The sequence below is a fragment of the Botryllus schlosseri genome, chromosome 15, assembly GCF_051294905.1.
Source record: "Botryllus schlosseri isolate E-star chromosome 15, Bs_hap1, whole genome shotgun sequence".
Classification (NCBI taxonomy): domain Eukaryota; kingdom Metazoa; phylum Chordata; class Ascidiacea; order Stolidobranchia; family Styelidae; genus Botryllus; species Botryllus schlosseri.
The window spans coordinates 14,439,367-14,463,619 of NC_137250.1; the positions used below are offsets into that span (position 1 = coordinate 14,439,367).

At 42.6% G+C, this 24,253-nt stretch overlaps 2 protein-coding genes across 2 annotated transcripts in view; both read left to right on the forward strand.

Moving 5' to 3' along the window:
* The window catches only part of LOC145457086 (uncharacterized), a 108,027-nt gene that overhangs the window by 61,092 nt on the left and 22,682 nt on the right, over window positions 1-24,253 (forward strand). The window contains exons 2-14 of the mRNA XM_080335248.1: window positions 13,108-13,188; window positions 13,253-13,420; window positions 13,492-13,683; window positions 13,753-13,926; window positions 13,985-14,134; window positions 15,499-15,681; window positions 15,758-15,922; window positions 16,681-16,839; window positions 18,893-19,066; window positions 19,130-19,306; window positions 19,368-19,529; window positions 19,588-19,830; window positions 22,847-23,014. Of these exons, the coding sequence (XP_080191374.1) occupies window positions 13,116-13,188; window positions 13,253-13,420; window positions 13,492-13,683; window positions 13,753-13,926; window positions 13,985-14,134; window positions 15,499-15,681; window positions 15,758-15,922; window positions 16,681-16,839; window positions 18,893-19,066; window positions 19,130-19,306; window positions 19,368-19,529; window positions 19,588-19,830; window positions 22,847-23,014 (2,188 nt within the window). The 5' untranslated portion in view covers window positions 13,108-13,115. The remainder of the gene's footprint in view (window positions 1-13,107; window positions 13,189-13,252; window positions 13,421-13,491; window positions 13,684-13,752; window positions 13,927-13,984; window positions 14,135-15,498; window positions 15,682-15,757; window positions 15,923-16,680; window positions 16,840-18,892; window positions 19,067-19,129; window positions 19,307-19,367; window positions 19,530-19,587; window positions 19,831-22,846; window positions 23,015-24,253) is intronic.
* LOC145457459 (uncharacterized) lies at window positions 652-1,742 on the forward strand. Its single transcript, XM_080335676.1, has one exon. The coding sequence runs from the start codon at window positions 723-725 to the stop codon at window positions 1,638-1,640; it is 918 nt and encodes a 305-aa protein (XP_080191802.1). The 5' UTR covers window positions 652-722; the 3' UTR covers window positions 1,641-1,742.

Here is a 24,253-nt window from a genome sequence, read left to right on the forward strand (position 1 = left end):
TTACCTAAGTTGTACGTAATAACGGTCGTAGTTATTTATCAGGGATATTTCGATCTTGTATTTACACTGATACCATAGCCTTTATGAGGCTATGCTGATACGGTCAGAGACCTCAGGCGGCGTCATGTTCGGGTAATGACTGGCGAGTCACTTTCTATTTTTCGGATGATGTGGCCTGTGGCGTAAAAAGCACCGTACATCGTCTTTCTCACTTTATGCAATGCTGCTATTATCCAGCGCCCCAGCCCGCGTTAGAGCTTGACTACCAGTTGCATTGCAATTTATTAATGTTCGTATCGTCCGTGTGGCAGATTGTGAGGTGAGCTGGGGTGAGCTCTGGAAATATGGCATATCGTTCAAATCAGGACACTGTAGTTTTACAATTGCAGTTATGACACTGGCGTATCATGGATCCCTTTAAGCTAGTGTACAGACCCAGAAGTGGGCCGACTCCAGGTTAAAAATCCTATGCTACGAAGCAAATTGTTGTCCCACCTGGCACCTGCTTTGCCACTGAATACTGATGATGATTGTTTGTACATTGAGGATCATTGGCAAACTCCATGTAAGCTAGCTGCTTCTCTTTGGTAAGCTATTTCATCTACATAACTTTTGCTGAATAAATACGAGCATAGCCTTAAAATTTTGAACAATGCTTACAGTATAATCTTTTAAACATCCAATTTCAGCTTGTTGATAACAAAAACTAGTGCAATTTTAATATGAGTACACAGTACAGCGTGCTATTCAAGCAAGAGCAAGCTCACGAAGAAGGTATTTGGGCATGTGCGTGGGGCAAAAGTGAAAAGGATGGTACCGAACACATTGTAACGGGCTCACTCGATGATAAAGTCAAGTGCTGGAAATGGGTTGATGAACAGCTCGAATTGAAGTGGAATATGGAAGGCCATTTGCTTGGGGTGGTTTCAGTGGCGATTAACAATGCCGGGACGATTGCAGCGTCGAGTTCATTAGATGCTCACATCCGTCTTTGGGACCTTGAGAGTGGAAAACAAATCCGACAGATTGACGGCGGGACTGTAGAAGCGTGGACAGTGACGTTTTCTCCAGATTCCAAGCTGTTAGCCACTGGTGGACATACGGGGAAGATACATCTGATTACAGTACCAGAAGGTCAAAAAGCGACTGAGCTAGACACAAGAGGGAAGTTTACACTCAGTATTGCGTACAGTCCAGATGGTAAATATATTGCCTGTGGAGCAATGGATGGGATTATCAAAGTATTTGATGTTGCTACCCAAACTTTGGTGCATACCCTCGAAGGCCATGCAATGGCGATACGTTCTATTGCGTTCTCGCCAGATTCTGAAAGACTTATCACTGCATCAGACGATGCCCAAATCAAAATTTACGACGTGAAACAAGCGTCTCTTATCAATACCCTGAGTGGCCATTCATCCTATGTTTTGAATGTGTCATTTTGCCCTGACAACATACACTTTGTGTCAAGCTCCTCCGACAAAAGCGTTAAAATATGGGATGCTACTAGCCGGCAATGTGTGCAAACTTTTTACGAGCACGTGGATCAAGTGTGGGGATGCCAGTACAATAGTAACGGTTCTAAAATAGTGTCCGTTGCCGATGACAAGTCCATTCACGTTTATGATTGTCCGATATAATTAATTTCAATATTTTACCACTGTTCATGATTTTTCGTTAGTAGTTTTCAAAATTTGTAGCGAATTATTGGACTTTTAAGATCATGAATTTGAAGAAGCTGACTTCTGACTTTTTCTGACATATAAGATACAACAACACTAGTTCGACAGGTCTTCATATTATACCACTGAGGCCACATGCTATGTCCAAGTAGATGTACAGCCAAACTCTCCTCAACATGTAAATCTTCAGGGGAAACGGATTCTTTACCTACAACGACAAACCTGATCAATTTTAGTTTGGCAGCATTATCAAACATTATACTTATTTATCAGTGGAGCTGCGCAAAATCGAGTACGCGAGTGGTTCGATACTGAATGGAGTATTAGGCTTCGATTTGAGTACGGTATCCCTCGTAATGACATCACAACATTATGAATGATGTGGAAAAGTTCAAATATGCACCTTTTACATGACCACAAAGAATATAATGACTGTTCTACATCACATTAAGAATGATTTGCTATTTTTTTCGACCATAGGCTACCTTTTGTGACAATGCTGTTGGTTGATTACGTCTTCAGAGATATGTCATTCCCACTAACGTGCATTGTATAGTGTTGTACTGCATGTTTCATTTGCTGTCGTACGAGCTATCGAGATTTGCAGCCATTCCACAGTGGAAATAGTATCGAAACTATAATTTTCGTTGATTATTTTAACTCTTTGTGGCAAAGAGCATAACATTTCAGTACTCGAAAATTGAGCTATGCGGAAGGCGTAGAGAGCTTGATTTATATCGATGCATCCCACCAGGTATCAATTTTCGACAGAATAAGCATTCGTCCGCATCATCGGATGCAAATGATGGAATTGATATGTAAATGCGATACTAATCCTTTTTTTACTCAAACATTCAGTTTTAGAGAATATCAAGGCATGGCGCCCTCCCCCATATTATAGGGGCCGTAGTTTATTGGTCGAAGAGCAATACAGAGAAGTTGTACCGGATACGGTGTTAACACTTTGCGCGATTAGTATTTGTTATAAATAAAATATGGCGGATCATAAAAATGCCATATAGTGTAGCTTTATTTTCGGAAAATAGAGGCATCGATACACTGGCTTTTATGCTTCAATGTGTATGTTCTCCAGACAAAAGAACTAAATCTAATTACAACTCAAAGTATGATACTGGGAATTGTGAGAGAAATACAAATACTACTTCTAAAAAGCGGAAAATATATTTTATGTCTTTTGTCCAGAAAGTTTCAACCTTGGTCTGCTAAAACAGGTATAACGGTCATAAAAGTGAGACATGTCTGTATCCAGATTAGGACACGCCATGGGCTGCTAGATTGCGAAAGGGTAGTTTCAAACGTTATGGTGGGATATATTAACTGTGATTTCATATGGGCGACAATGCGGTGTGAACGGAACCACACAACCCGCTACCTAAATTATATTCACAGATACTTTCGTGAAAACATATTTGTTATCCAATCTACTGTGCGCGAAGCGCGACGAAAATTTTGGGCTATACTTTACTTTTATGAAAATTAAATGTTGGTACTCCGAGAAAACAGCCCCGAAATTCCTCATTCTATCTTTCTGATTGGAGGATTATAACTACTTTACTTGATAAACTGAAAATAGCAAAAAGTAAGTAAGTAGATCACAAAATATTCAGAAGTAGAAGTAGCCGAATTTTGATTTACTTGTGTATGTACCAGAAGTAGCGTAAAACTACTTGAGTACTTTGAAAAAGTAGAAGCACTTCGTTAATGACCACCTCTGTTTAATACTCAATTCAGATTCGAGTACCATACTGGTTGTGGCAGTCCCTATTTATTAGACTCCATTGTTGAAATTTTCTTGTTTAATTTCCCCAGTACCCCACTGTGTCTGACAGGTTACCTTTTACTAATGTTGGAGGAGTGACAAATTCCACAACGTAACCTACAGCGGGTGTATTTTGTTGCATAAATTCTAGTTACTATTACAGTGTGTTTCAGATATGCTTTATGTGATGTGGCCATATCTTGAGCAAGGGCAGGGGACATTCTTGTATAGATATGAGTATCGTCAGCCTCGCCCGAGAGTATTTTGGTCTTGAATTTTGCATGCGCAAAACATATCAGTGGCGTAGCAGCCACTTGGCGGTTCTGGCTCTGCGCCAGGGGCGGCAGGCTCCAAGGGGGCGGCAAATTGTGGCAGCACAGTGAGAGAGAGAGATAGATATGGTTATGGTATTCTTTTTCGCCTGCACCATCGAGATGCTCTGACGACGGAGATGCGAGACGGGTTTGTTTTTAAGGTCATCTAGTCTGCACCCCCGTCTTTCCCTCTGTGATTGCTGAGTGCCTAGCGGTATAACCGCGGATACCAGTTTTCGAGTCTTTGGTCTGATCGGCCGGGGATCGAATCCACGACTTACCGAACAAGAAGCCGGACGCGTCACTATTACACTATCTCGCTCGGCACAGTGTACAGTGTACACAGGCGGCTAAAAGAAGCGTTAATTGGTTGTCCTATAGCTGGCGTGCCGTGAGCTAAAATTTAATCAAACATATCTCAATCGAAAATGATATGTTTGGATTTTTGAATTCCCACGCGCTACTGCAAAGCGAATGTCACAATTTATTCACCAGCGCTTTTAGAACCACTTATGGCAACGAGGTGGACTTTTTGGAGTTAGCTGCGAAAATTGCCATGCCTTATACCTTCGAATTAGGGATCATATAAATCAGAAGATTGCTAGCTTTTCGTACAAACCAATATGAGGCCTCCGGGACGAACACAAATTAAGATATGATCATATGAAGTTGTTCAACTTGAGATTTTAAAAGGGTTAAGAGGCTGGTGTGAAGCAGTGAAACCACGTTTCATCGTAGTGCAACAGCGTTTGCTGTTTTACAGTGGTTAGTTAATGCAAAGCTACTTGATTCGGCACCATATTTATGCTCCTGTCTGAAACTTTATCTGACAATTGGGGTTTCAATTGCGAGCCGTGTGAGGCGAGCTTCTTGAAGCTCAAACTGATTATAAGTCTTATTTACGTTCTACCATGAATGATGATCGGTTATCAGCTCGATCCATTCTGTCTATAAAAAGAGACTACGTTCAAAAACTTGAATTTGAGGATATATCGCTGATTTTGCTTTGAGGCGGCTATTGATTTTCTATTTGCACAACACAATCGTTCGCTATTTCTTGTCTTTATTATTTTTGGCCTTATTAATGTTGAGACGGTGAGGCTGAGACGCGGCATATTGTTTGTAGTTATTTTTATTGACAAGGTTGCTTGAACATGAATATATGTCGAAATTTGCTGCGGTCTACTTAGGGCAGGGGGCGGCATTTCAGGCGAGAGCCAGGGGCGGCAGCACATGCTGCTACGCCAGTGAAAACATTTCTACGGTTTGAAAGCCATTGAGAATAGTGTGTAACTTAACCAGTGCCTATAGCTTACCATATTATAACGTGAGCAACGAAAGCGACCGTTCGGCACTCTTGATTTATATTTTGTTGAGACTTGTGAGCCTGGTGAACAGTACTGCGTACAAGTCTTCTTGAGGTGACCTGTAGCGCTGCGCTGTAGTGACTGTGCTCTTGCAGGGGGTTTTTACTCAACTTGTAATTTCTTGACATTGTAGATATTCATTGCATAGGCACCGGACGCTAATTCTCCGTAGGTATGCGGACTTCATGACGCCACAAAGGGCTGACGTTATGTGGTAAAATTGATAAGCTATGTAGATGCGTTGGAAGCGCCTAATATCGTCAATTACTTAGTCCCTTGTATATGGTGCCATAGTTTCCATACCTTCCAGCAGACGCGTACCTAGCCGAGAAAAAAGGTGGGTTGAAAAATATGGAAGATGTTAGAACTTTTTTCGAATTTACCAAGTAGCATACATCTATTGGGGTCAGCAAGGACATGCGTATAATGCCTATTATACACATATCAGATAAGCTTTCCCGTGTTGATGGACTTGCGTATATATCATTTATATAATGACGGTATGAGCTCCACTTTCGCACCCTACAACTCGAAGAGAAACATTTCAATTTCATTTGGACATCAGGTGACAAGCGAGATCTGATCTCCCGGCGTGCAGTTCACTTTTGATTGTTGCTAATTCAGAGCATTTAGTGATTTTCGTCAAACCGAGAGATGAAACTCCAACGCGTGTAGAAGTAGAAAGCAGCGGCTTTAATATTGAGGTAGCGATCTTGTCAACTCGCGTCGCGTCTTCTAATCATTCACGCTCGATCTACGTATTGCGAATATTTTCTCACGTAGCAGCATCATGTAAACGGAAATACATTGCTTATTTCTAAATCACAAAATTCTCCAACTTGATAATTTTAGGTAGTTCCTAACGGAATCGTGTGATTGTGTGTATGCCTCATACATAGGCCAACCCCAAATATAATTTACTGGGTATGTGCGGCATACCTGCGTCCTGCGCCTATGATTTCGTTGTACCGAATTCACAGTCAGAATTGTGATATTCGATTTGGAGCGGTGTCACTATTTTCGAACATACGGATATGAGGCTCGTCGATGATTTTTCGATTAGTCCAGTGTTTCACAAGCTCAACGTGGGCGATATCGCCCCCCAGTTGGCGATTTTGAGAAACAGGGGGCGAAAATGTTAAGACGTCCACTGAGATATATTTAATTAACCTGGCCAAAAAATTATCGTGAGGGCGGCTTACTCTGATTATGATGCCAAAAGGGTCAACTCAACGGAAAGTAGACGCGATAACCGGTTTTCCGAGAACCGACCACCTCGGAAAATAGCCCTATTTTAGTAAATTCACCAGCGATCAGATTTAAGTGGCTAAATTTCCCGTTTATATGTCCAATTTTTCGGATCCGCAAATATGGGGGGCGAAAATTTGTTTTGAGATTGATTGGGGGGCAATGGGTCGAAAAAAGTCGGGAACCGCTGGATTAGAGTGTCATAAAAGAGTGATTTGAACAAGTGATTTCCTCGACTCGCCATACCATTAAATTGGAATGCCAGTGGTTCTCAAATGGGGTGCACCGGGAAAATGAGATATAGAGGGCTGTCGTCGACATATAACAAAAATTAAGGGCATCCAAATCCGAGTAGGCTATTATTTAGGAAGCTGATCTGAATCTGGAGCGAGACAGTGAATCAGTGATATGGCGCAGTTGGTGACTTTTCTGAAGTCATCATACAGCTCCCCAAATCTTGCACTTAGGGTTCCACGGACTATTCTTTGCTTTCAGAGGGGGCCACGAGCAGTCCTGTCCTTCCAATCTGAGGCCCGCAGTGCAAATGCAAGCAGCTGAGGGAAAATAAGGCGCCCAGTGGCTATATATGCGAATTTGAGATCGCGTTCGCCTCAAAAACTTAGTTCGGTCTGATACGTTAGAGCGATTCCAATATGTTTCGAGTAGCGAAAATCATTGTATATTAATTTCGAAAATCAAATTGGCGTACTCTCTTGGTATTACCATAATTTAGATTTAGTTGATTGTAATTGTGAAACTATATGTCTATAGATGATGGACAAGAGACGGTTCTGCACGCTATGGCAGTGAGTCCCAAAGAAGTAACCTCATCATTCTAGTATGGAGTTGGTGAGTCCGTTTGCAGCGTTATGGAACAATTGGGATCGAAGAAATCTAATATTTTCGAGGTAACGATCTTGTAAATCGGCATACGCAATATGTCTAGCAGTCAGGGGTAGGGTTACCATACGTCCTCTTTTAAGAGGATTTGTCCTCTTTTTTGACTTTTTTGAAAGTGTCCTCGGAGGACGCCGCTTTGTCCTCTTTTTTGAAAATTTAGGTCAGATCTAGAGCAAATTGCGAGTGATATGCCGTAAATTAGCACAAAAGTGACGCTCCGGCGGGAATTTCGGAGCGAAAAACGGTGATTTTAGCTCTGAGCGAAAAGAATACCTTTTTTTTTAGTCATCCACCTAGCAATGCGGAGAGAAAAACGGTATTTTGAGCTCTGAGCGGAAAGATGACCTTTTTTTTTAGTCAACCGATCACAAAGTGGGAGAAATTCATTCACCAGTTTTTCTTCTCCGGTTTTGGAAGTCTCAAATTTCTGAAAAAGTGTCCTCTTTTTAGATTTCCAAAATATGGTAAGCCTAGTCAGGGGTGAAATGACTCGAGTCGCAATTGATGATTCGAGTTGACTTGCGACCCTTTACCTCAGTGGTTCTTAACCTTTTTTCCTCCAGCGCCCCCTTTCAAAAATTATCGTACTCCAGCGCCCCCCAACCTCATATTGTAAGGAATGTAATAAAGACAATGAGTAAGAGGCAAGGCCGTAACAGCACTTCGTCAACACCCCTAAAAACGACTGCTTTGCGCACCCATTGCGTGATAAACTAAATTTCTGAGGGCTTCGCCCCTAAGAACCCCGCAGCGTGATTTCGATGGTCAGCAAAGTCTGTGTGGCCTGGTCGCCCTAGGTACCAAAATTTTCTATAATGCATGAATGAATAGGTGGTAATTACATATATAAGTCGCTATGAACTCGTTATCCTCTCAGCCCACGTAATCAGTTTTACCAGTTGCGCTGAGTGAGCTGTTATATTGGAAAATAAAGGCCACGTAATTAATAATTAAACATATTCGGGCGTGCCCGTAGGTACAATTAATTCGTTTCTAGGGCCGTAACAGCACTTCGTCACCCCCCCAAAAAGAACACGTTTGTCTTGGGCCCCCATCGGGTGATAAACCAAATTTCCGGTGGGCTTCGCTCACAGACCCCCTTCGGCTATCCGCTATTTGCTGATACTAGTCATCTACATTGGGTGTCCATTTACTGAGCCAGCTGTTCTCGCCTAGACGCGCGAAGCGCGAAAAATCTTAATAATTAATGATTGAGTTGGTCAATATGATCGGGAATCGCATGTATATTGATATCAATCTTTGTCCTCTCTCTGCTCACGTAAACAGATTTACCGGTAGAGCTGAGTTATGTGTGATGGAAAAGGTAGGACCCCTCAATAATAATTATACATCTTCGGGCGAATACCCGTTGGCAGGAACGAAACGGCACTTCGTCAGGCCCCCCGAAAAAACTTGGGTCTTGGGCTCCCATAGGGTGATAAACCGACCGCCCCCCATCACGTTGTTCGCTTTTGCCACGAAATAAGCTGTACTGTTTGGCGAGCCAGTGCGAAGCGCGAAAATTTTCCATAAGTCGTGATAAAATCGGTCAATAAGATCGGGAATTGCATATATATTGCTCTCAATTTCTTGTCCTCTCTGCTCACCTTACCAGATTTACCGGTAGAGCTGAGTGGGGTGCAATGTACCCTCTAAGCTGCGCACGTGCGCAGTGCTGACACAATCTCTGCGCACAGAAAATCCACGTTGCGCACAACAATCCGAAGTCATGACCTTTTTTTAGTTGTTACGCACTGTTGTCCAAGGGTCTGCGCAGTGAGTTGTTGAGTGTGCGCAGACTGGTCAAAACGTAGAGCGAACATTGTGAGATGTCTTGGAAACTGTAGGGCCCGTAACTAATAATTAAACATATTCGGGCGGGCGGACCCGTTGGTATGACTTCGTTGCATGATGTTATTTCGTGACCTCCTGTCTGCTATATCAAAAAATAGAGAATCGCCCAACAGATATATCGCCCAACAGGGATATCTAGTTTTATATATCCCTGTCGCCCAATCGTACTAAACTAAAAGACGCACACGATTTCAAATTGGTGTTTCTTCACTGGGATATAATTTTTCCCTGCCAGATGGAATTCGTCTCCTAAGGTTCAGATTGCCAAGACAGGAACATTCGGTGCCAGTCATTTAGGCGCCCATGGACAATTAAACCTATATGTCTTTTGTAGGCTATGTATAACGAAGTTTTCGGTGTTAATTTGCTCTGAATACTCATTACGGATATGTCTTACCACCACATAATCTACTGCGAAGCCATTTTTCTCCAGCCCCCCCATATCGCCCCCTGAGCGTTTCCGCCCCCTTCAAAATCGCCAGCGCCCCTTGGGGGGCGCTGGAGGCAAGGTTAAGAACCACTGCTTTACCTTATGTATTGACTCGACCAAGTCATGCTGACTATAGGGCTGGGCAAAATAGAGTACATGAGTGATTCGATTCTGAATCACGTATTATACCCCGAGTCGAGTCGAGTATCACTCATTATGACGTCAGAAGAGAATATACTATGTCAAAGTCAAATATGTACATTTTATGCCACGACAAAGAATATTGTGGCTGTTATCCATCATATTAAAGAGCTTTCGTATTTTTTCGACCCTACCGATTTCATTGCACTTTGTGACAATGTTGTGGAAGGATCATGACTACGGAAATGTGTTATTTCCAGTAACATTTGTATAGCTTTGTACGATATGTTTCGTATGCTGGGATACGACCAATCAAGGCCCCAAGGCCTCCACAGTGGAAAATAGTATCGAAACCATAATTCTAGTTGATAAAATAACTTTCGGTGGCGAGGAGCGTATAATTTCAGTACTCGAAAAAATCGTCTTTTACTACTCGACTCGAATCATTAAAATAATTACTCGATTCAGATTGTAGTACTCGAATCATTGTGCCCAGCCCTATATATGACTCTCATTCGATCAAGTCAAATATTTCGATAGCGGTTCTAGGGTGTCTTACATATTCTTTCGTATTTTCTCACGCAGATAAAGGTGCGATAATCCACCATTGTTGCATTTTAACTGACTATTTAACTCGCGTCAAGTAAAGCAATTTGAATATATTTTACATCGAATCGCGAGTCAAGTCACGCAAGTTTTAAGTGTGTCAACATTGTCAAGTCAAGTCATCTCAAATCTTCAGATGTCGTGTTAATTTTACGGTAGGCAAATTTGAATAGTTTGAGTTCATATGCGGATTTTAGAATGTAGAGTAGATGCATTTGCAATTTATGCACGCACACAGGCAATACCACGCACGTCCTACTCATAACAATGTCATTTTAACGTTACTAAGACGATATGAATGACTCGAGTCATCGCAGCGCTGTTACTTAGTCATCAAAGGGTTAGGGTGCACTACGCAATACGCATGCTGTATGTATGTGTACTGTGTAGGCGTATATTGTAGGCCTACGTAAATTACACTACACGGTACTGCTAATATCTTCGGAAAATTAGCTTTCTAAGCGTGATAAAACTCGACTACAAATTGCACGGTTTGACAAATCGCTGTTTTTATTCAGATTTGCACGGATATTTGGCTCTTTATCACAATCATTTGAAAATGAAAGTTATTGGCGTACTCCCGAGAGGCCAAAATGACTTGCGGCGTCTGCATTCATTTAAGAAAGCAATACTTGAAATTGCTTGTTATTCGATCATCTATGAAAGAGAAAATCACGGTATCAAATAATGAAAACAGTATGTCCTGCCTACGGGCTATTCATGTAGTCCGTGATTCATGTGTAATTAGACTGCAAAACAAGATATATTCGTATATATACCGCTGCTGCTGTTTTACCGGAGAATTGATATGATATGATATAGATAAAATTGCTGGCGACTTCTCATTTAGCCCCTACGAATATAGTCGAATATATGTTGTTGTTTTATGAATGAATGAATTGAGCCTTGAGCTGCCTCCTGACAATCAGTCGAGTATAACCAAATGAGCTGGCCCATTGAAATGCAGAGCGCGCATATAATCCACATCGTATGTGCGCGGAAAGGTACGATCTACCGATAAAACGTATATGTATGAGTGAGACATTTTAATATCAGTCAGAGAGAAACAGCGAGAACAAGAATTTGAGAATGTAGCAATTGTAGCACGTGACGTTGCAACCATGGATGGTAACTCGAGGGCTGGTTATCGAGTATCCTGGCGATGCGGTTTCGAGTCGCGAGTTATAATGGTAAAAATGACTTGACGGTTCAAACATGTATCATTTTCAACGATATTTAATTTTTGCGGCCACAATGATGGTGCCAGTTACACGGCATGCAAAATAATTTTGTATTTCTGGACTACGATTATTTCCTTGCGCCTTCATCATCATCATCATTGGTTTATTAGCAATTTTATCAGTTCAATACACCACAAAAATGCGATACAATGAAAAGACAGGAAGATGTCGAAGCGACAAGGAGTAGTCTATGGAATCTGACACCCACCTTGGCCTAGACGATGTAAAGAGGAGGCATGCACACTGAATGAAAGTAAGGAAGATAGTATAGAAGAAGAATGCGACAAGAAATAGGGCGGCATGTCATGGGAAGCGAGATCGATAGGTCAGTCGTGGTCCGGTAATCTTGAGGATGGACTGTATTTATTTAGTAGTAATTGCTTGTATTTCGACTTGAATGTGGACATGCTCGTCGACTGTCGGCTGATTATTGTGAGAGTCAATCGATACTTTGTCAGAAATGTCATTCCACGAATATTAGTAGCCTTGTGGTGACGTGACATTCGATGCTGAACTACGGCTATAGCCGAGGTTTCGAGGCTCCAAATGGTGGAAATACAATTTTGAAATTTTTCGTTGATAAAATATTACCCTTGATGTGAAATCGTATATATGTTCGTTACTAGATGAAAACCGACTAGAATCATTACAATAGATTGACTCTGATTCAAGTATTCGCATTAAATGCACACTGCACACTGCACACTGCACAGCCTTAATGGTTACATGATATAGTAGCAGAATTCGGTAAAGGTCAAGATTGCGTCTGATTTGGCATCGAAATGAGCTTCGTTGAATAGCGTATAGAGTGTGGTAGGCCACCATCATATTTTTGTTCATTTATTTTCATCAAAACACCAGAAGATTGTGATATCATGAAAATGTAGGAGGGTGCCGAAACGAATCTTTCAATCAAACACCCACCTTGGCTTGGAGCAGGGGTTTCAAACTCAAATTTGCTTGCGGGCCAATGTCCTAGTTTTTGATGACGCCACGGGCCGCAGCATCATCAATATTGACATTCATTATCTTTCCAAGTAGTCAAGCAACCCCTATTTGGTAGAACCTTGCGGAATGACATTCTAATCCCATCGTGAAAATGTGATTTACTGTGTTGCAAAGCAGTTTAGGCCTATGCTGGCACGAAAAAATACCACATTTTTAAATATTCGACTAAACTGTTCTCGCGTGTACCCGTGGGCCGCGTGTTTGAGACCCCTGGCCTAAAGCATGTAAATAAGACGCAATCATACTGGATTTAAGCAAGGATATCATAAAAGGAAGCGACGAAAAGGAATGTGGCATGTGTCGGTAGGCGAGGTCTATATGTCAGACATTGCATGCGACCGCTTTGGTGTTGCAAAGTTGTGCACACTGATCACGCATCATCGCTCAATTTTGATAAGTCTAGGTTGAAATTAAAAAGACAACAATAGAGATGTTCGTCTTGAAATTGATCGTCGTGATCCATAAACTTCTTCATGCTACCGGTTTTACTCAATTTATCTTGGTATTTAATTTCTGTGTAAATACGCCATTCCCAGGCTGAATTATGACTGAATACTGGAAAGTACTGTCGCTATTGGTTTTCTATACCGATTTTTACACTGCCCATGCAGGAATAGGTAATCATATATTTTCAGCCCTCAGCCGTAATCATTTGCTCAAATCGTACGTTTTTCTAAACAGCTGGAGGATGCGGAGGTTCCGTCATATGCAACGCCGATCCATGTCTAACTGCTACGTGCCCACAGAATACACAGGCCACGTGTAAACTTATTTTAGACGAATGCGGACGTTGTAAAGCAGTTTTTACCGTAGGCACCCGCGAACTGACAGATGACGAGTGCAACGGAGGTTAGAATATTAATTAGAATGTCCATTTAGTCGATACCATTCTTGAAAGATAATTTCATCACATCTCGCAGTGATTGACAGTGGTCCAGTCGCACCTTGTCCTGATGGAAGTCCCCCAGTGACGTGTGCTGCAAATCCGTGTGACACCACAACTTGCGAGGCTGTACCGAACGCGGAGTGTCGCGTAAGCCGTTGTGGAAGTTGCCAAGCTAAATTCTATGTTGGGCAAACAGAGATATCGAATCGGCGTTGCGCTGGAATAGGTATGTAACCTAAATAACGATCTCGTTAACCATAAGTCGGATAAGTTTTGGATTACTCTCACTCTTCAGGTCCGTGTCCGCCTGACATACCTCAGGCTGGTTGCATAAACGCACCAGGACAGACTTGTCTCGGACAGACTTGTCGCATGTTTCCAGACGCCGAATGCGTGGTCGACGGGTGCGGGGGATGCACAGTTATCTTTGTGAGAAATGGCCGGAGACTTACAAAGGAAGATTGCGATGGTAGGCAGCGGTAGACAAAGTTTGGCAACGGATGCTATGACTGATTTAAATCTTGCAGGCTGTCCCCAGCGAAGCTGCAGGCCTTGTGAAAATGCGGTTTGTCCGGACCACCCCACTGCCAGATGTGAAGAGGAGAGGTGCGGGATATGCAAAGCCAGTTTTTACGGGCCCGACCACAGGAAGAAGGAAAGATGCTGTGATACCATAGGTAGACCTAGTCGGTATTGCGTTGCATGTTTATTCAAGGGCAAGGAAACAATGAACAAATAGCGAGAGGTGGCCAACTGGTATGCGCTGGTATTCAAGTAGTAGTAGAAGAACTGCGATTAAATTTTATGCAATTACAAGTAGAAGTAGCGACTTCCAAGACAGGTGAAAAACTTCAATTGGCAGTAGAAAATGAAAGGTCTGAAAATTAACATAACATTGTTGGGTTATTATTATTTTTTTTTTATCTGAACAAGTCACACACAATGTACAATGCGATAAGACACAATGCGATGTCATGAACAGATAGGAGGATGTCGAACGACACGCATCAGTATAGCGATCCTTTACTCTAACATCCACCTCGGCCTAGAGTGCCCGATGTCACAGTCCTTTTCGATGTTGATCTTCTTTGAAGCCGGGGCCCTTTCTACTAGTTCTTTCCATTCCTTGTGAGTGCTTTCTTTCGTCGGGTCTTTTTCGAGTAAGTAGTTTAAAAAGTGGATTTGGTCGAGGGCTCGCATACTTTTAGCAGCGTTGGTGGCTATATACTCTCGAGATTGCAAAAGATCAATCTTCGCGACAAACTCAAATCAAAATTATAATAGGTACAATCTTTGAAAATATATTCAGAAGTCACTGTGATGGCTATTTCACACGGTTCTTATGGTGATTTCACACACAAAAGTATACTGTAAACCTATCGTAAAACTACTTTCTACCTTTCAAAATCCCAAGTCTAGAAAGGAAGTAGTTCTGCCTCAAAGAACTGTTCAAGTAGAAGTGACGGCATAGTCGTACAACACTAAGACTTGCGCTTGAGTATGTAGTGAAGTAGGTAAAACGTACGTGGGTATACTTCGAAAAAGTAGAAGTACTTCGTTACTTACTGCCTCTGAAAAATAGATACATGGACGGGCAATCACCAGTATAGAATTCCTGACTATAGTAACAGCGGGAGGGGTCGATTTACGGCTACTAACACCTCAAAAAATGCCCTGTTGAAATCATTAGGAGCAGTGAATAAAACGAAGACTGATCAAGCCAAAAGCTCATCCAAACACATATTGAGAACTCGGGTCATATGGGCTTCTTGCAAAATCGCTTTAAATGAATAGACAGGCACAGCGTTGACTATTTAGCGTGGCTAAAAGTTCCATACCTGCAATACATGAGCGGCCAAAGAGCACCTTCGGCAATCACGGATATGTAAAGACAGGTGGAATTTCTGTCATTGGTATTGAAGTTTCTCATTGTACCATTGCATTACACCAGAATGTCAACTGATATATAGTGAATTTCCTACGGGAGTTTATGTATGTTAAGCATCTGATCTTCGAATTGAACACCGCGTTGAATTTTTAGAGGTCTGCGCCGATGGCAGCAATCGATTCCGGTGTTCGAAAAACCCGTGCGTCGGAGCCACTTGTACGGCGGTGCCTGGGGCGATTTGTCAGCCGGATTATTGCGGCGGGTGCAGAAAGAAATTTGTTCTGCCCGCCAGACTAGGCGGTACAGAAATTTCGGAAGAGCAGTGCAAACCTCTCGGTACGCATCCACACCACGCCTTGCATAATCAACGAGTTACAGACTACACAAAATGTTTCGATAATTTCGATTTCAGACTTCTGCCCCGGCAATGCTTTTCGCGCTAAATGTGACGCTAACATGTGCCGGCAAAATCCGTGTCGGCGTTATCCTGGCGCGATCTGCAAAATTGACGGTTGCAACGGCTGCAAGGTTATTTATTATTACGACGGTAGGCGGTTGACTGACGAGGATTGCAATGGTAAGTGACGCCCTAATTTTCCTTCTTAGCGCACGAATTATATTAATGAAATAGATTCCCCCTCAACAACGAAAAGCTCTTTCGATATTCGACAAGTTTACGATCAGTTTTACGTCAGAGGTCACTCGACCGCGGAAATCTTTGTGGCACAAAATATCGTATAATGTTATCTATAAACCGGTAACAGCATTAGCCTATGAATCACTCATTAATCCACGTAAGTCTGATGTATCGAGATGCGCAGAGGCAGTACATGTTCCTAGAAAACGCAGTCACCGCGAGCGTTTGCGGTATAGCTTAATTGTTATATCTGCTGACATCGATGATCTACTCCAAATGCACTGTAGGCTACTTGTAAATGCCAATAACACATGTACTTTGAATCCGCCTTTACATTGGCATGGCAACGTGACATCTACTGAACCGTATATACACTTATGCAGGCCATGTGGAAGTGAAGCTAGTTATGATAAATAATGTATAACATTATATGACAGAATAACTATATGTTCGATCTTATAATGTAAAATGAGCATGGTAAATGTTTCTGAAATGGGCTTAGAAATAGAATGTATCACAAACATTATATGTCAATACCAGTATTTGTCTTTGGTATGAAAAATCGTGCATGTGCACTTTTTTAAATACGGGAGTCGCTCTTACGAATCAGAATTACAGTCTTTTGACATCGCTCTCGCATATCGTCAATAGGTCGTTACATGTCCAATTTTGTCGCAAATTCTCCATCATGTTGCCAGGTTGCCAGAATAATGACAGGGTGCAAACGTGCGGCGACCCGTGCAATGGTGCCGTGTGCGGAAGCGACAGTTCGGCTCGATGTGAGTCGCAAGTGTGCGGTCAATGCAGGGCAAAGTTTTACGGAGTAGACAGGCACGAGACAAATTGCGGTGCTCCACGTGAGTATATACATACAACTTACATACGATTTTCAAGTCGTGTCCACCCTATATATGTCAGTGGTTCTCATGCGCTTGTCCGACAAATACTTTACAATTATACAGCGCAATTACAAAATGGAAGACGCTGGAAGCTTGCCCATTAATTAGATAAATATAACATCAAACTTTTAATTGATTTGGAACTGCGTCGTGTCATATTGAGTTGGTGGTCTAATGTGTCACGATGCTGTAAGTGTCGTATCAAACTGCTTAAAAGTCGTCAACATCTAGTTTGAGATTAGTCATATGGGAAACTAATACGACTTAACAAATTCGTTAAATTTCGACCGTGAGAGTATAATTTAGTGCAGCGGTTCCCTTGGGGGTACCCCTTACCCCCACGGTGGTACGAAGCACCAAAGTAGGGGGTACGATATGTAGTGTGCAACGATATGGCGGTATTTAATTTCCTACATTAATATGCAAATTAACATAAAGTGGAATAATATTGGCAGGATTTCTCCAACTAGAAGGTATTCCCCGCGCTTCGCGCGATTTCCTGTCATGAGCATATATTGCTTCAAATCTTTCAGTTCGGTTTATTAGCAATTTTTATCAGTTCAATACACCATAAAAATGCGATAGAATGAAAAGATAGGAAGGTGTCGAAACGACTTGGAGTATTCTGTGGAATCCGACACCCCCTTTGCCCTAGGCGATGTATACAGAGGAGGCATTCTGAATGAAAAGTAAAAGAAGATAGTATAATAAAAAGCAAGCGACAAAAATATGGGATGGCTTGTCACAGAAGGCGAGATCGATAAGTCAGGTGGAGGTCAGGTAATCTTGAGGGCGGACTAGTATTTATTTAGTAGAAATTGCTTGTACTTCGACTTGTAGGTGGACAACTGGACATGCTCGTCGACTGTCGGATGGCCACCGGGAAACTGTTCCACATTATGCCATTCCCTCCGACAAAATAATAGTGGGCTTATAATAAAAATTACACAACATATGTTACAGAAATGAGTTCAGACTTTTTCGCAATTATCATAATGGTTCCTTGAGTCCAGGGGTGTGAAACCTACTTGAGTAGCTTTTTAGACTACTTTGACCACCTCTGCTTTCACCCCAGAGCACGCCAAGACCTATGACATTTCGGTGTACCGGCGGTAGCAATTAACATGTAGACCCTAAAATCACAGCACAACGGCTAAACATTCGATATTAACATCTCCAGTCGCTGACTGGTCTCATGTCTCTGAAATCTACATAAGTTATGTTGAAAACCCTGTGGGGGGCCAAGACCAGCATGTGGCGGTGGCTTGAGAAAGTGCTGTTTCGATCCTGGATATAGGGGGTATATACGAGAAACATTTTATGACAGCTCAAGGGGTACGGGTGCAAAAAAGTTTTTGCAGAAACTTTGCAGAAACCTCGATAGAACCACGTATAACATATCTGCAGCCGTAAATATGTAATCAAATTCGAGTTTTCAATATATCTGAGTTTGCGTTTCATACATTTGTCGTTATTACATTTTGTTCTGAAGAGCTTCAAAGGTTGAGTACCACTGAATTAGGTTACTATAGATGTCGATTTCCGGATAAGAATTTACCTGCCTCATTCTCGTATAATTGTATTTGGTGCTAGGTAGTAATGTGTATTCAAGCAGGTTGTCTATGCTCACCATGGTCTTACTTATCACTTCAGCAAGTAGCCTATAGTTAAAGATTACTAACTTAGTAATCTATACTTCTCTATAGTATAGTCCTATGCAATTCTTTAATCGTGCTATATTTTGTCTTGTTTTTGTCGGTCCAAATTACTCAGACAGTATAGGCCTATTCGAAAACGCAGACCGGGGCCTTGTCGTACGATATCGGATGCCCCGCGCAGACAGTAGGCTATACTGTTGATTGTACTATAGAACTATACTGAACGTTCGATTTGAAGCCCTTACTGCGATTATTATACATGCAATCCACGACAGCTACATTCGAATATATGAACTCGGAATTATTTCATTTCGAAACACGAAAAACAAAAGCACATTATATATATTCTTCAGTATGTTCCGGCGGTCTGCGTCGCTTTCGATGTCGCGACGACCCGTGTCAGCTCAACTCATGTCCTGGAGTTCCCAACGCGGAATGCCGCTCAAATTACTGCGGTGGATGTCACGCGGAATTCTACTATCCCGGAAGCAACAGAAGAGTACTCGATTACGAGTGCGCGGAGAAAGGTGACTCAAGCCGCAGCGTTATTGAAATGCCGTTAATCAACTATTAGTATACGTTCGTTCCAGAACCATGCCCCGGCGACATACCTCTTGCCGGCTGCATCTCGGGTGGACCGGGTCAAACGTGCTTAGGGGAAACATGCCCAAACTACCCAGAAGCGCAATGCTACCTAGACACTTGCGGTGGCTGCTCTGTTGCGTTCTACGCCGGTCGCCGCAGGCTTACATTCGAGGATTGCCACGGTTTGCGTCTATCGCCGTAATGTCCGTACATGAATAGGTAGTGTAAAGCATAATTTTGCAGGATGCCCACAAGATTCCGTGGTGAAGATGTGCGTCAATCCGTGCGAAGATGCCATTTGCGCACTCTACCCAACAGCCCGATGCGAGCCAAGGTTTTGCGGGCAATGCGGGGTCGTGTTTTACGGACTTGACAGGCGCGAAATAGTAGACTGCTGCACCGCTAGTATGCAAATTAATGTGTTTGAGCTATCCGTATTTATTTTCTATCAACTTTGCTGCAGATCCAGTTGACACTACCGTTGCTCCACCAGTTACTACTGCAGTGCCAACCCCGCCCCCTCCTCCGGCATGCACTGATCCAGCATTATCTAGTTTGTGCGAAAGCGATCCTTGTGCAGAAGCAATATGCATTGGCAGACCGAGTGCAACATGCAAATCGAACTACTGCACTTGCACGGCGGAATTTTACGCTAACGAAGAGTTAGTTACCAAAGAAGAATGCGATACCGTCATAATGCCTCAGAGTAAATATACATACACATTTCTATATTATCTTCGTATGATGCGGCTCCCATCTTTCGAAGCAATCAAGTTTGTTTTGACTACTTACATAAAGTAGGCCTACTCATATGGTTGTGTTGTAGAACACTTCAACTTCAGCAGTTCTGTAAGGCTAATTAACCCTTTAATTTTAACATTTTGTCAAGTGACAATAAATGTTAGGCGAGATTACTTTCACATCTACTTGACTAGCATAAAGCTTAGAACCATTACTAGCATAGGGTTGCCATACGTCCGGAATTTCCCGGACATGTCCGGAATTTCACTGTTCAAACTAGCGTCCGGGAGGAATTTCTAAAATATGCCAAATGTCCGGAATTTTGAAGACTTGACGTAGGCTCATAATTTTTTCGTAAATCAACTTAAAAACATTATTTTTGGGAATATTTATGCTGATGCACGATAATTTTCTTCGCGCTGCGCGCGATTTACCACCACATTTATTGTTTATTATCAGGACTACACCACGGCAATAAAATATAAATAAAAACAACCTTCATTTACTAGAATAAGTCCAATCGTAATCGCGATTATAGGAGAACGGTATATTCCTAGAGATCGCTAAGGCCGTTTAAATGCTTTATTCAACGGTAGTGGTTCCAAACGTGGGGGTCGTTTGCCTTTATTCTGGAGCTCGCGAATATGTTGAACGTATTCAGCTTCCAGAATAGCCCGTGAGTAAGTCTGGGCAAAGGTGCTGACTTCTTTCAGTAATCAGCTCGTCAAATTTTGATCTGGGCCACGGAACATTTTCAAATTGGAGATGGAGTCGCGACCATGAAAGGTTGGAAACCACTGGATGTGGGGTGTTTATAAAGCTCCGTGGTGCGCACCGGCATAAGGCTGATAAACGATCTTATCGGTGGGGCATGAACTTGAACATGACTTAACCATGTACAATTACGCTCCCTGTATTTTCGAACTTATCATCCTTCACCAGTTCTACCGCTAACTCTGATCATGTGGGCGGAGAGTAGTAACTATCTGGTAATATATGGAACAACCAATAGTATTGACAAAATTAATTCAAAAAATTTAACGACCAGATGCATATAGAAACCCGATTCATGTAGCAAGCCTCCCCCCAGAAGTTGCATCGATTACCCTATGGTGGGCTCAAAACCATTGTTTATTTGGGCGGGAAGGGGCTGAAAACATGTGCTTTCGGTCCCGGTTACACAACACACAGCCACATACTCCTGAACCGGTTCGTGACCACCTCTGGTCTATGAGCAAAGCTTTGCTAGTGTGACATCATAACTCATTTTAAAATCCACTAGTGGGCGCTAAAGAATGTCCGGAATTTGGGTCACAGAAATATGGTAACCCTATACTAGCACTATATCTCTGCTTTATGTACTGGCAAATATGTCGCTAGTCCGTCCGGTTTACGTTACATGTGATTGTCAATGCGCAGATTTGATCAATATCAGTAGTGAAGTGGCCTACTTGTACATTCCCCGAGTAGCCTACTCGGTAGCTTTTGTCTAACTTGCACTAATTCCACTTCTGTACACGTCCCACTTCTAGTATTTTTGTAAGACACCGCTTACGCGATGAACGAGGCGAGGACGAGCCTAGATAAACCTTGAAAACTTTGGTAGGAATTCTGAAGTCGACTTTGGCCGGACTCGAACCCGCAACCCATATAGGCAGGCCGTGTTATTTTTGGCATTTCAGCAGCCAGATGCCAAAACTGCCAAAAATAAAAATTTGAAAATGCCAAAAATAAGCAATTTTTGGCATATGCCAAAAATAACACGATCTGCCAAATAGTGTATTTCGTTCATGGTGTTGTGTTAACAGGACCGCGTTGCAAGCGAGAAGAGCGTTTGTGAAAGGCAGGTTTCTTAATCTGGGCCCTGCCCACCCATTAGGGGTGAAAGCATGGTGTCCTAAATGGTGTGGGCACAGCGAGATTGAACGGCTGACTGCATCTGGTTTACGTCATACTTTTCATTTGTCCAAAGGCAATTTTACGACCATTTTTGATCGGCTTGTCGAGCGCTAAATTTGATAAAACGGGTATCAATGAGAAGCTGCCGCAGTACTGATTATTTATATATAAATTATATTCTGCTCATGGAACTGGAACCCCCAAAATCAACCACGATTTTTGCATTGTGATCGGATTGAACATTGTGACGCAACAAACTGTCTGGCTATTTCTGAGCTGCATAGTCTCGTTTTGCCAGACAGTCTTGTTGCGTCAATGTTCTTAAACAAGCTAACCTTCCTAGGACTCTTCCATGCGAGTAGGTAATATTAAAGCCACCTGAAGTGACAAAAGTCCTCCGAAAAGCTATCGGTAGACTGAAGGAGAAATGATAGTCGGGCTACTAAATATAATTTGTTAAGAGACAACACAGGACACTCCTGGAAAAGTATCGGGAAGAAAATTCTTTCCGCGATTAGATCGATGGCACTGGCGAAGTGATCTCTTTTCAAGATGCATGGAAGCCGGTTCGGCCCTCCAAAGATTTCGAAGCTCTGAAAACCTTCTGTGGATGACTGGCAACATTCTTTCCCTCAACGGCTACTATTGAAGCCGATATTTCCCAGATTCGCTGGGCGAGAAATGAATTTAGGAGAAACTTAGCTGACCTGAGTTTGGAAGCACTGTTACAGTGCAAACGATTTAGGTCTATTCAACAGCTGCTTATTGTTTGTTGGCACTGATTATACGTGGATGCTGCACATCTTGCGGTGTCTTTTGACAAACTAGCCCAAATGAAGCGTTTTTGTGACTAATTCGAGGCTGAATTTATCTATTTAGAGGACGATGCCAAAACTGCCAAAAATAAAAATCGAAAAATGCCAAAAATAAGTTATTTTTGGCAGTTTTGGCATATGCCAAAAATAACACGGCCTGCATATAGGTGTTGCAGCTGTAGATCATACCACTACACGCTATCTCACCACCACTGCCGTTTGCGTGTTTTCGCATTCGCATTCCAATAGACGCGTATACACTTTCAGGGTGTCCGTCATCAGCATTTCCACCGCGTCCATGCCGACCGTGCGAGGAAGGCGCGAGATGCCCCGAGGTGACCGGCGCAAGGTGCGAAGAGCGAACCTGCCGGATGTGTAAAGCCGTGTTCTTCGGCCAAGATAACACAGAAATACAGTCTTGCTGCCAGGAAGGAGGTATTTTACAATGTGAACTGTAGACGTGAAGGCGTTTAAGAAGCAATTGCTCAAGAAGCTCAATGAGTTGCCTCCACTATTTGACAATTTAATTGTCCTTGTTGGAAGTGTACACTCCCATCACGCTAGGTTTTCATCCTATCCTCACCCGGTGACCTGTGGTGTACCCCAAAGGCTTAGTACTTGGACCGGCCCTCTTCACCTAATATGTCAACGACATTTTTGAAACCTCCTCATTGAACACCACACACTGTCCGCTGATGATAATCACCTCCTCTCTTCCGCATCTTCGACGGCAGAGCTGGATGCCCTGACTAGTGACCAAATGCCTAAAGTGCATGAGTTGACGGCCCAAAATAACCTTTGTACAAACGCCTCGAAATCCCAATTGCTACCGGTAAATTAAAAAAATAACCTAACCGTTTTCAACACAGCAAATGCCAAATACCTGGGGGGTTTTACTGGACTCGGACATGTTCTGGAAGAGTCATAACCAGTCCCTAGACCAGGGGTGGGCAAACTTTATAGCTCGTGGGCCGCATTCAACATCTTAATCAGTTCGCGGGCCACACTATATAAAATTGGGATCATAAATCAAAACGCACTATTGGCATTAATTATATAGCAGTGTTGGGATCAAGTCGCTACCTTCGAGTCACGAGCCATCTCGAGTCATTGCTCATTTTGACTCAAGTCAAGTCATGTCAATCGATTTTTAAAATGGACTATTGAGTCAAGTCAAGTCATTTGATTTTTGGAGGTGACTCGACTCAAGTCAAGTCAAGTCAAGTCACGAGTCAAGTCATTTGTCTTGTGGGTAATGTTACCTCGAAGCTGCGCGCACAGAAAAATGTGTGGCGTGCACAAAAAACGCCGAAGTGATGGCTTTTTTTAGGGGTTACGCAATGTTGTCCAAGGGACCGTGCAGGTAATTGGTGAGTGCGTGCAGACTCGTAAAAATTAGAGGGAACATTGCTTGTGGGGTTCAGATTTCCATGACAGGAACATTCGGCGCAAGCTATTCAGGCGCCTATGGAAAATTAAACATATGGATATACATTGAAGTTTTCGGTCAGCATAAGGGCAGTCCATTTCGGCCAAGGTTTTCTCGCTGCCGATGGTCTGGCGCACTTCTCGGAGTCGCATGTTACATGGGCTAAAACTTCATATGTTATGGTGCGTCGGTAAAGACCGTCGTCGAAATCCCCATTTCTATGAATCCTGCGTATTTATTCTCGA

Coding starts and splice junctions, on each gene's coding strand:
- LOC145457459 (XM_080335676.1), top strand. CDS start 723: ATGAGTACACAGTACAGCGTGCTATTCAAGCAAGAGCAAGCTCACGAA.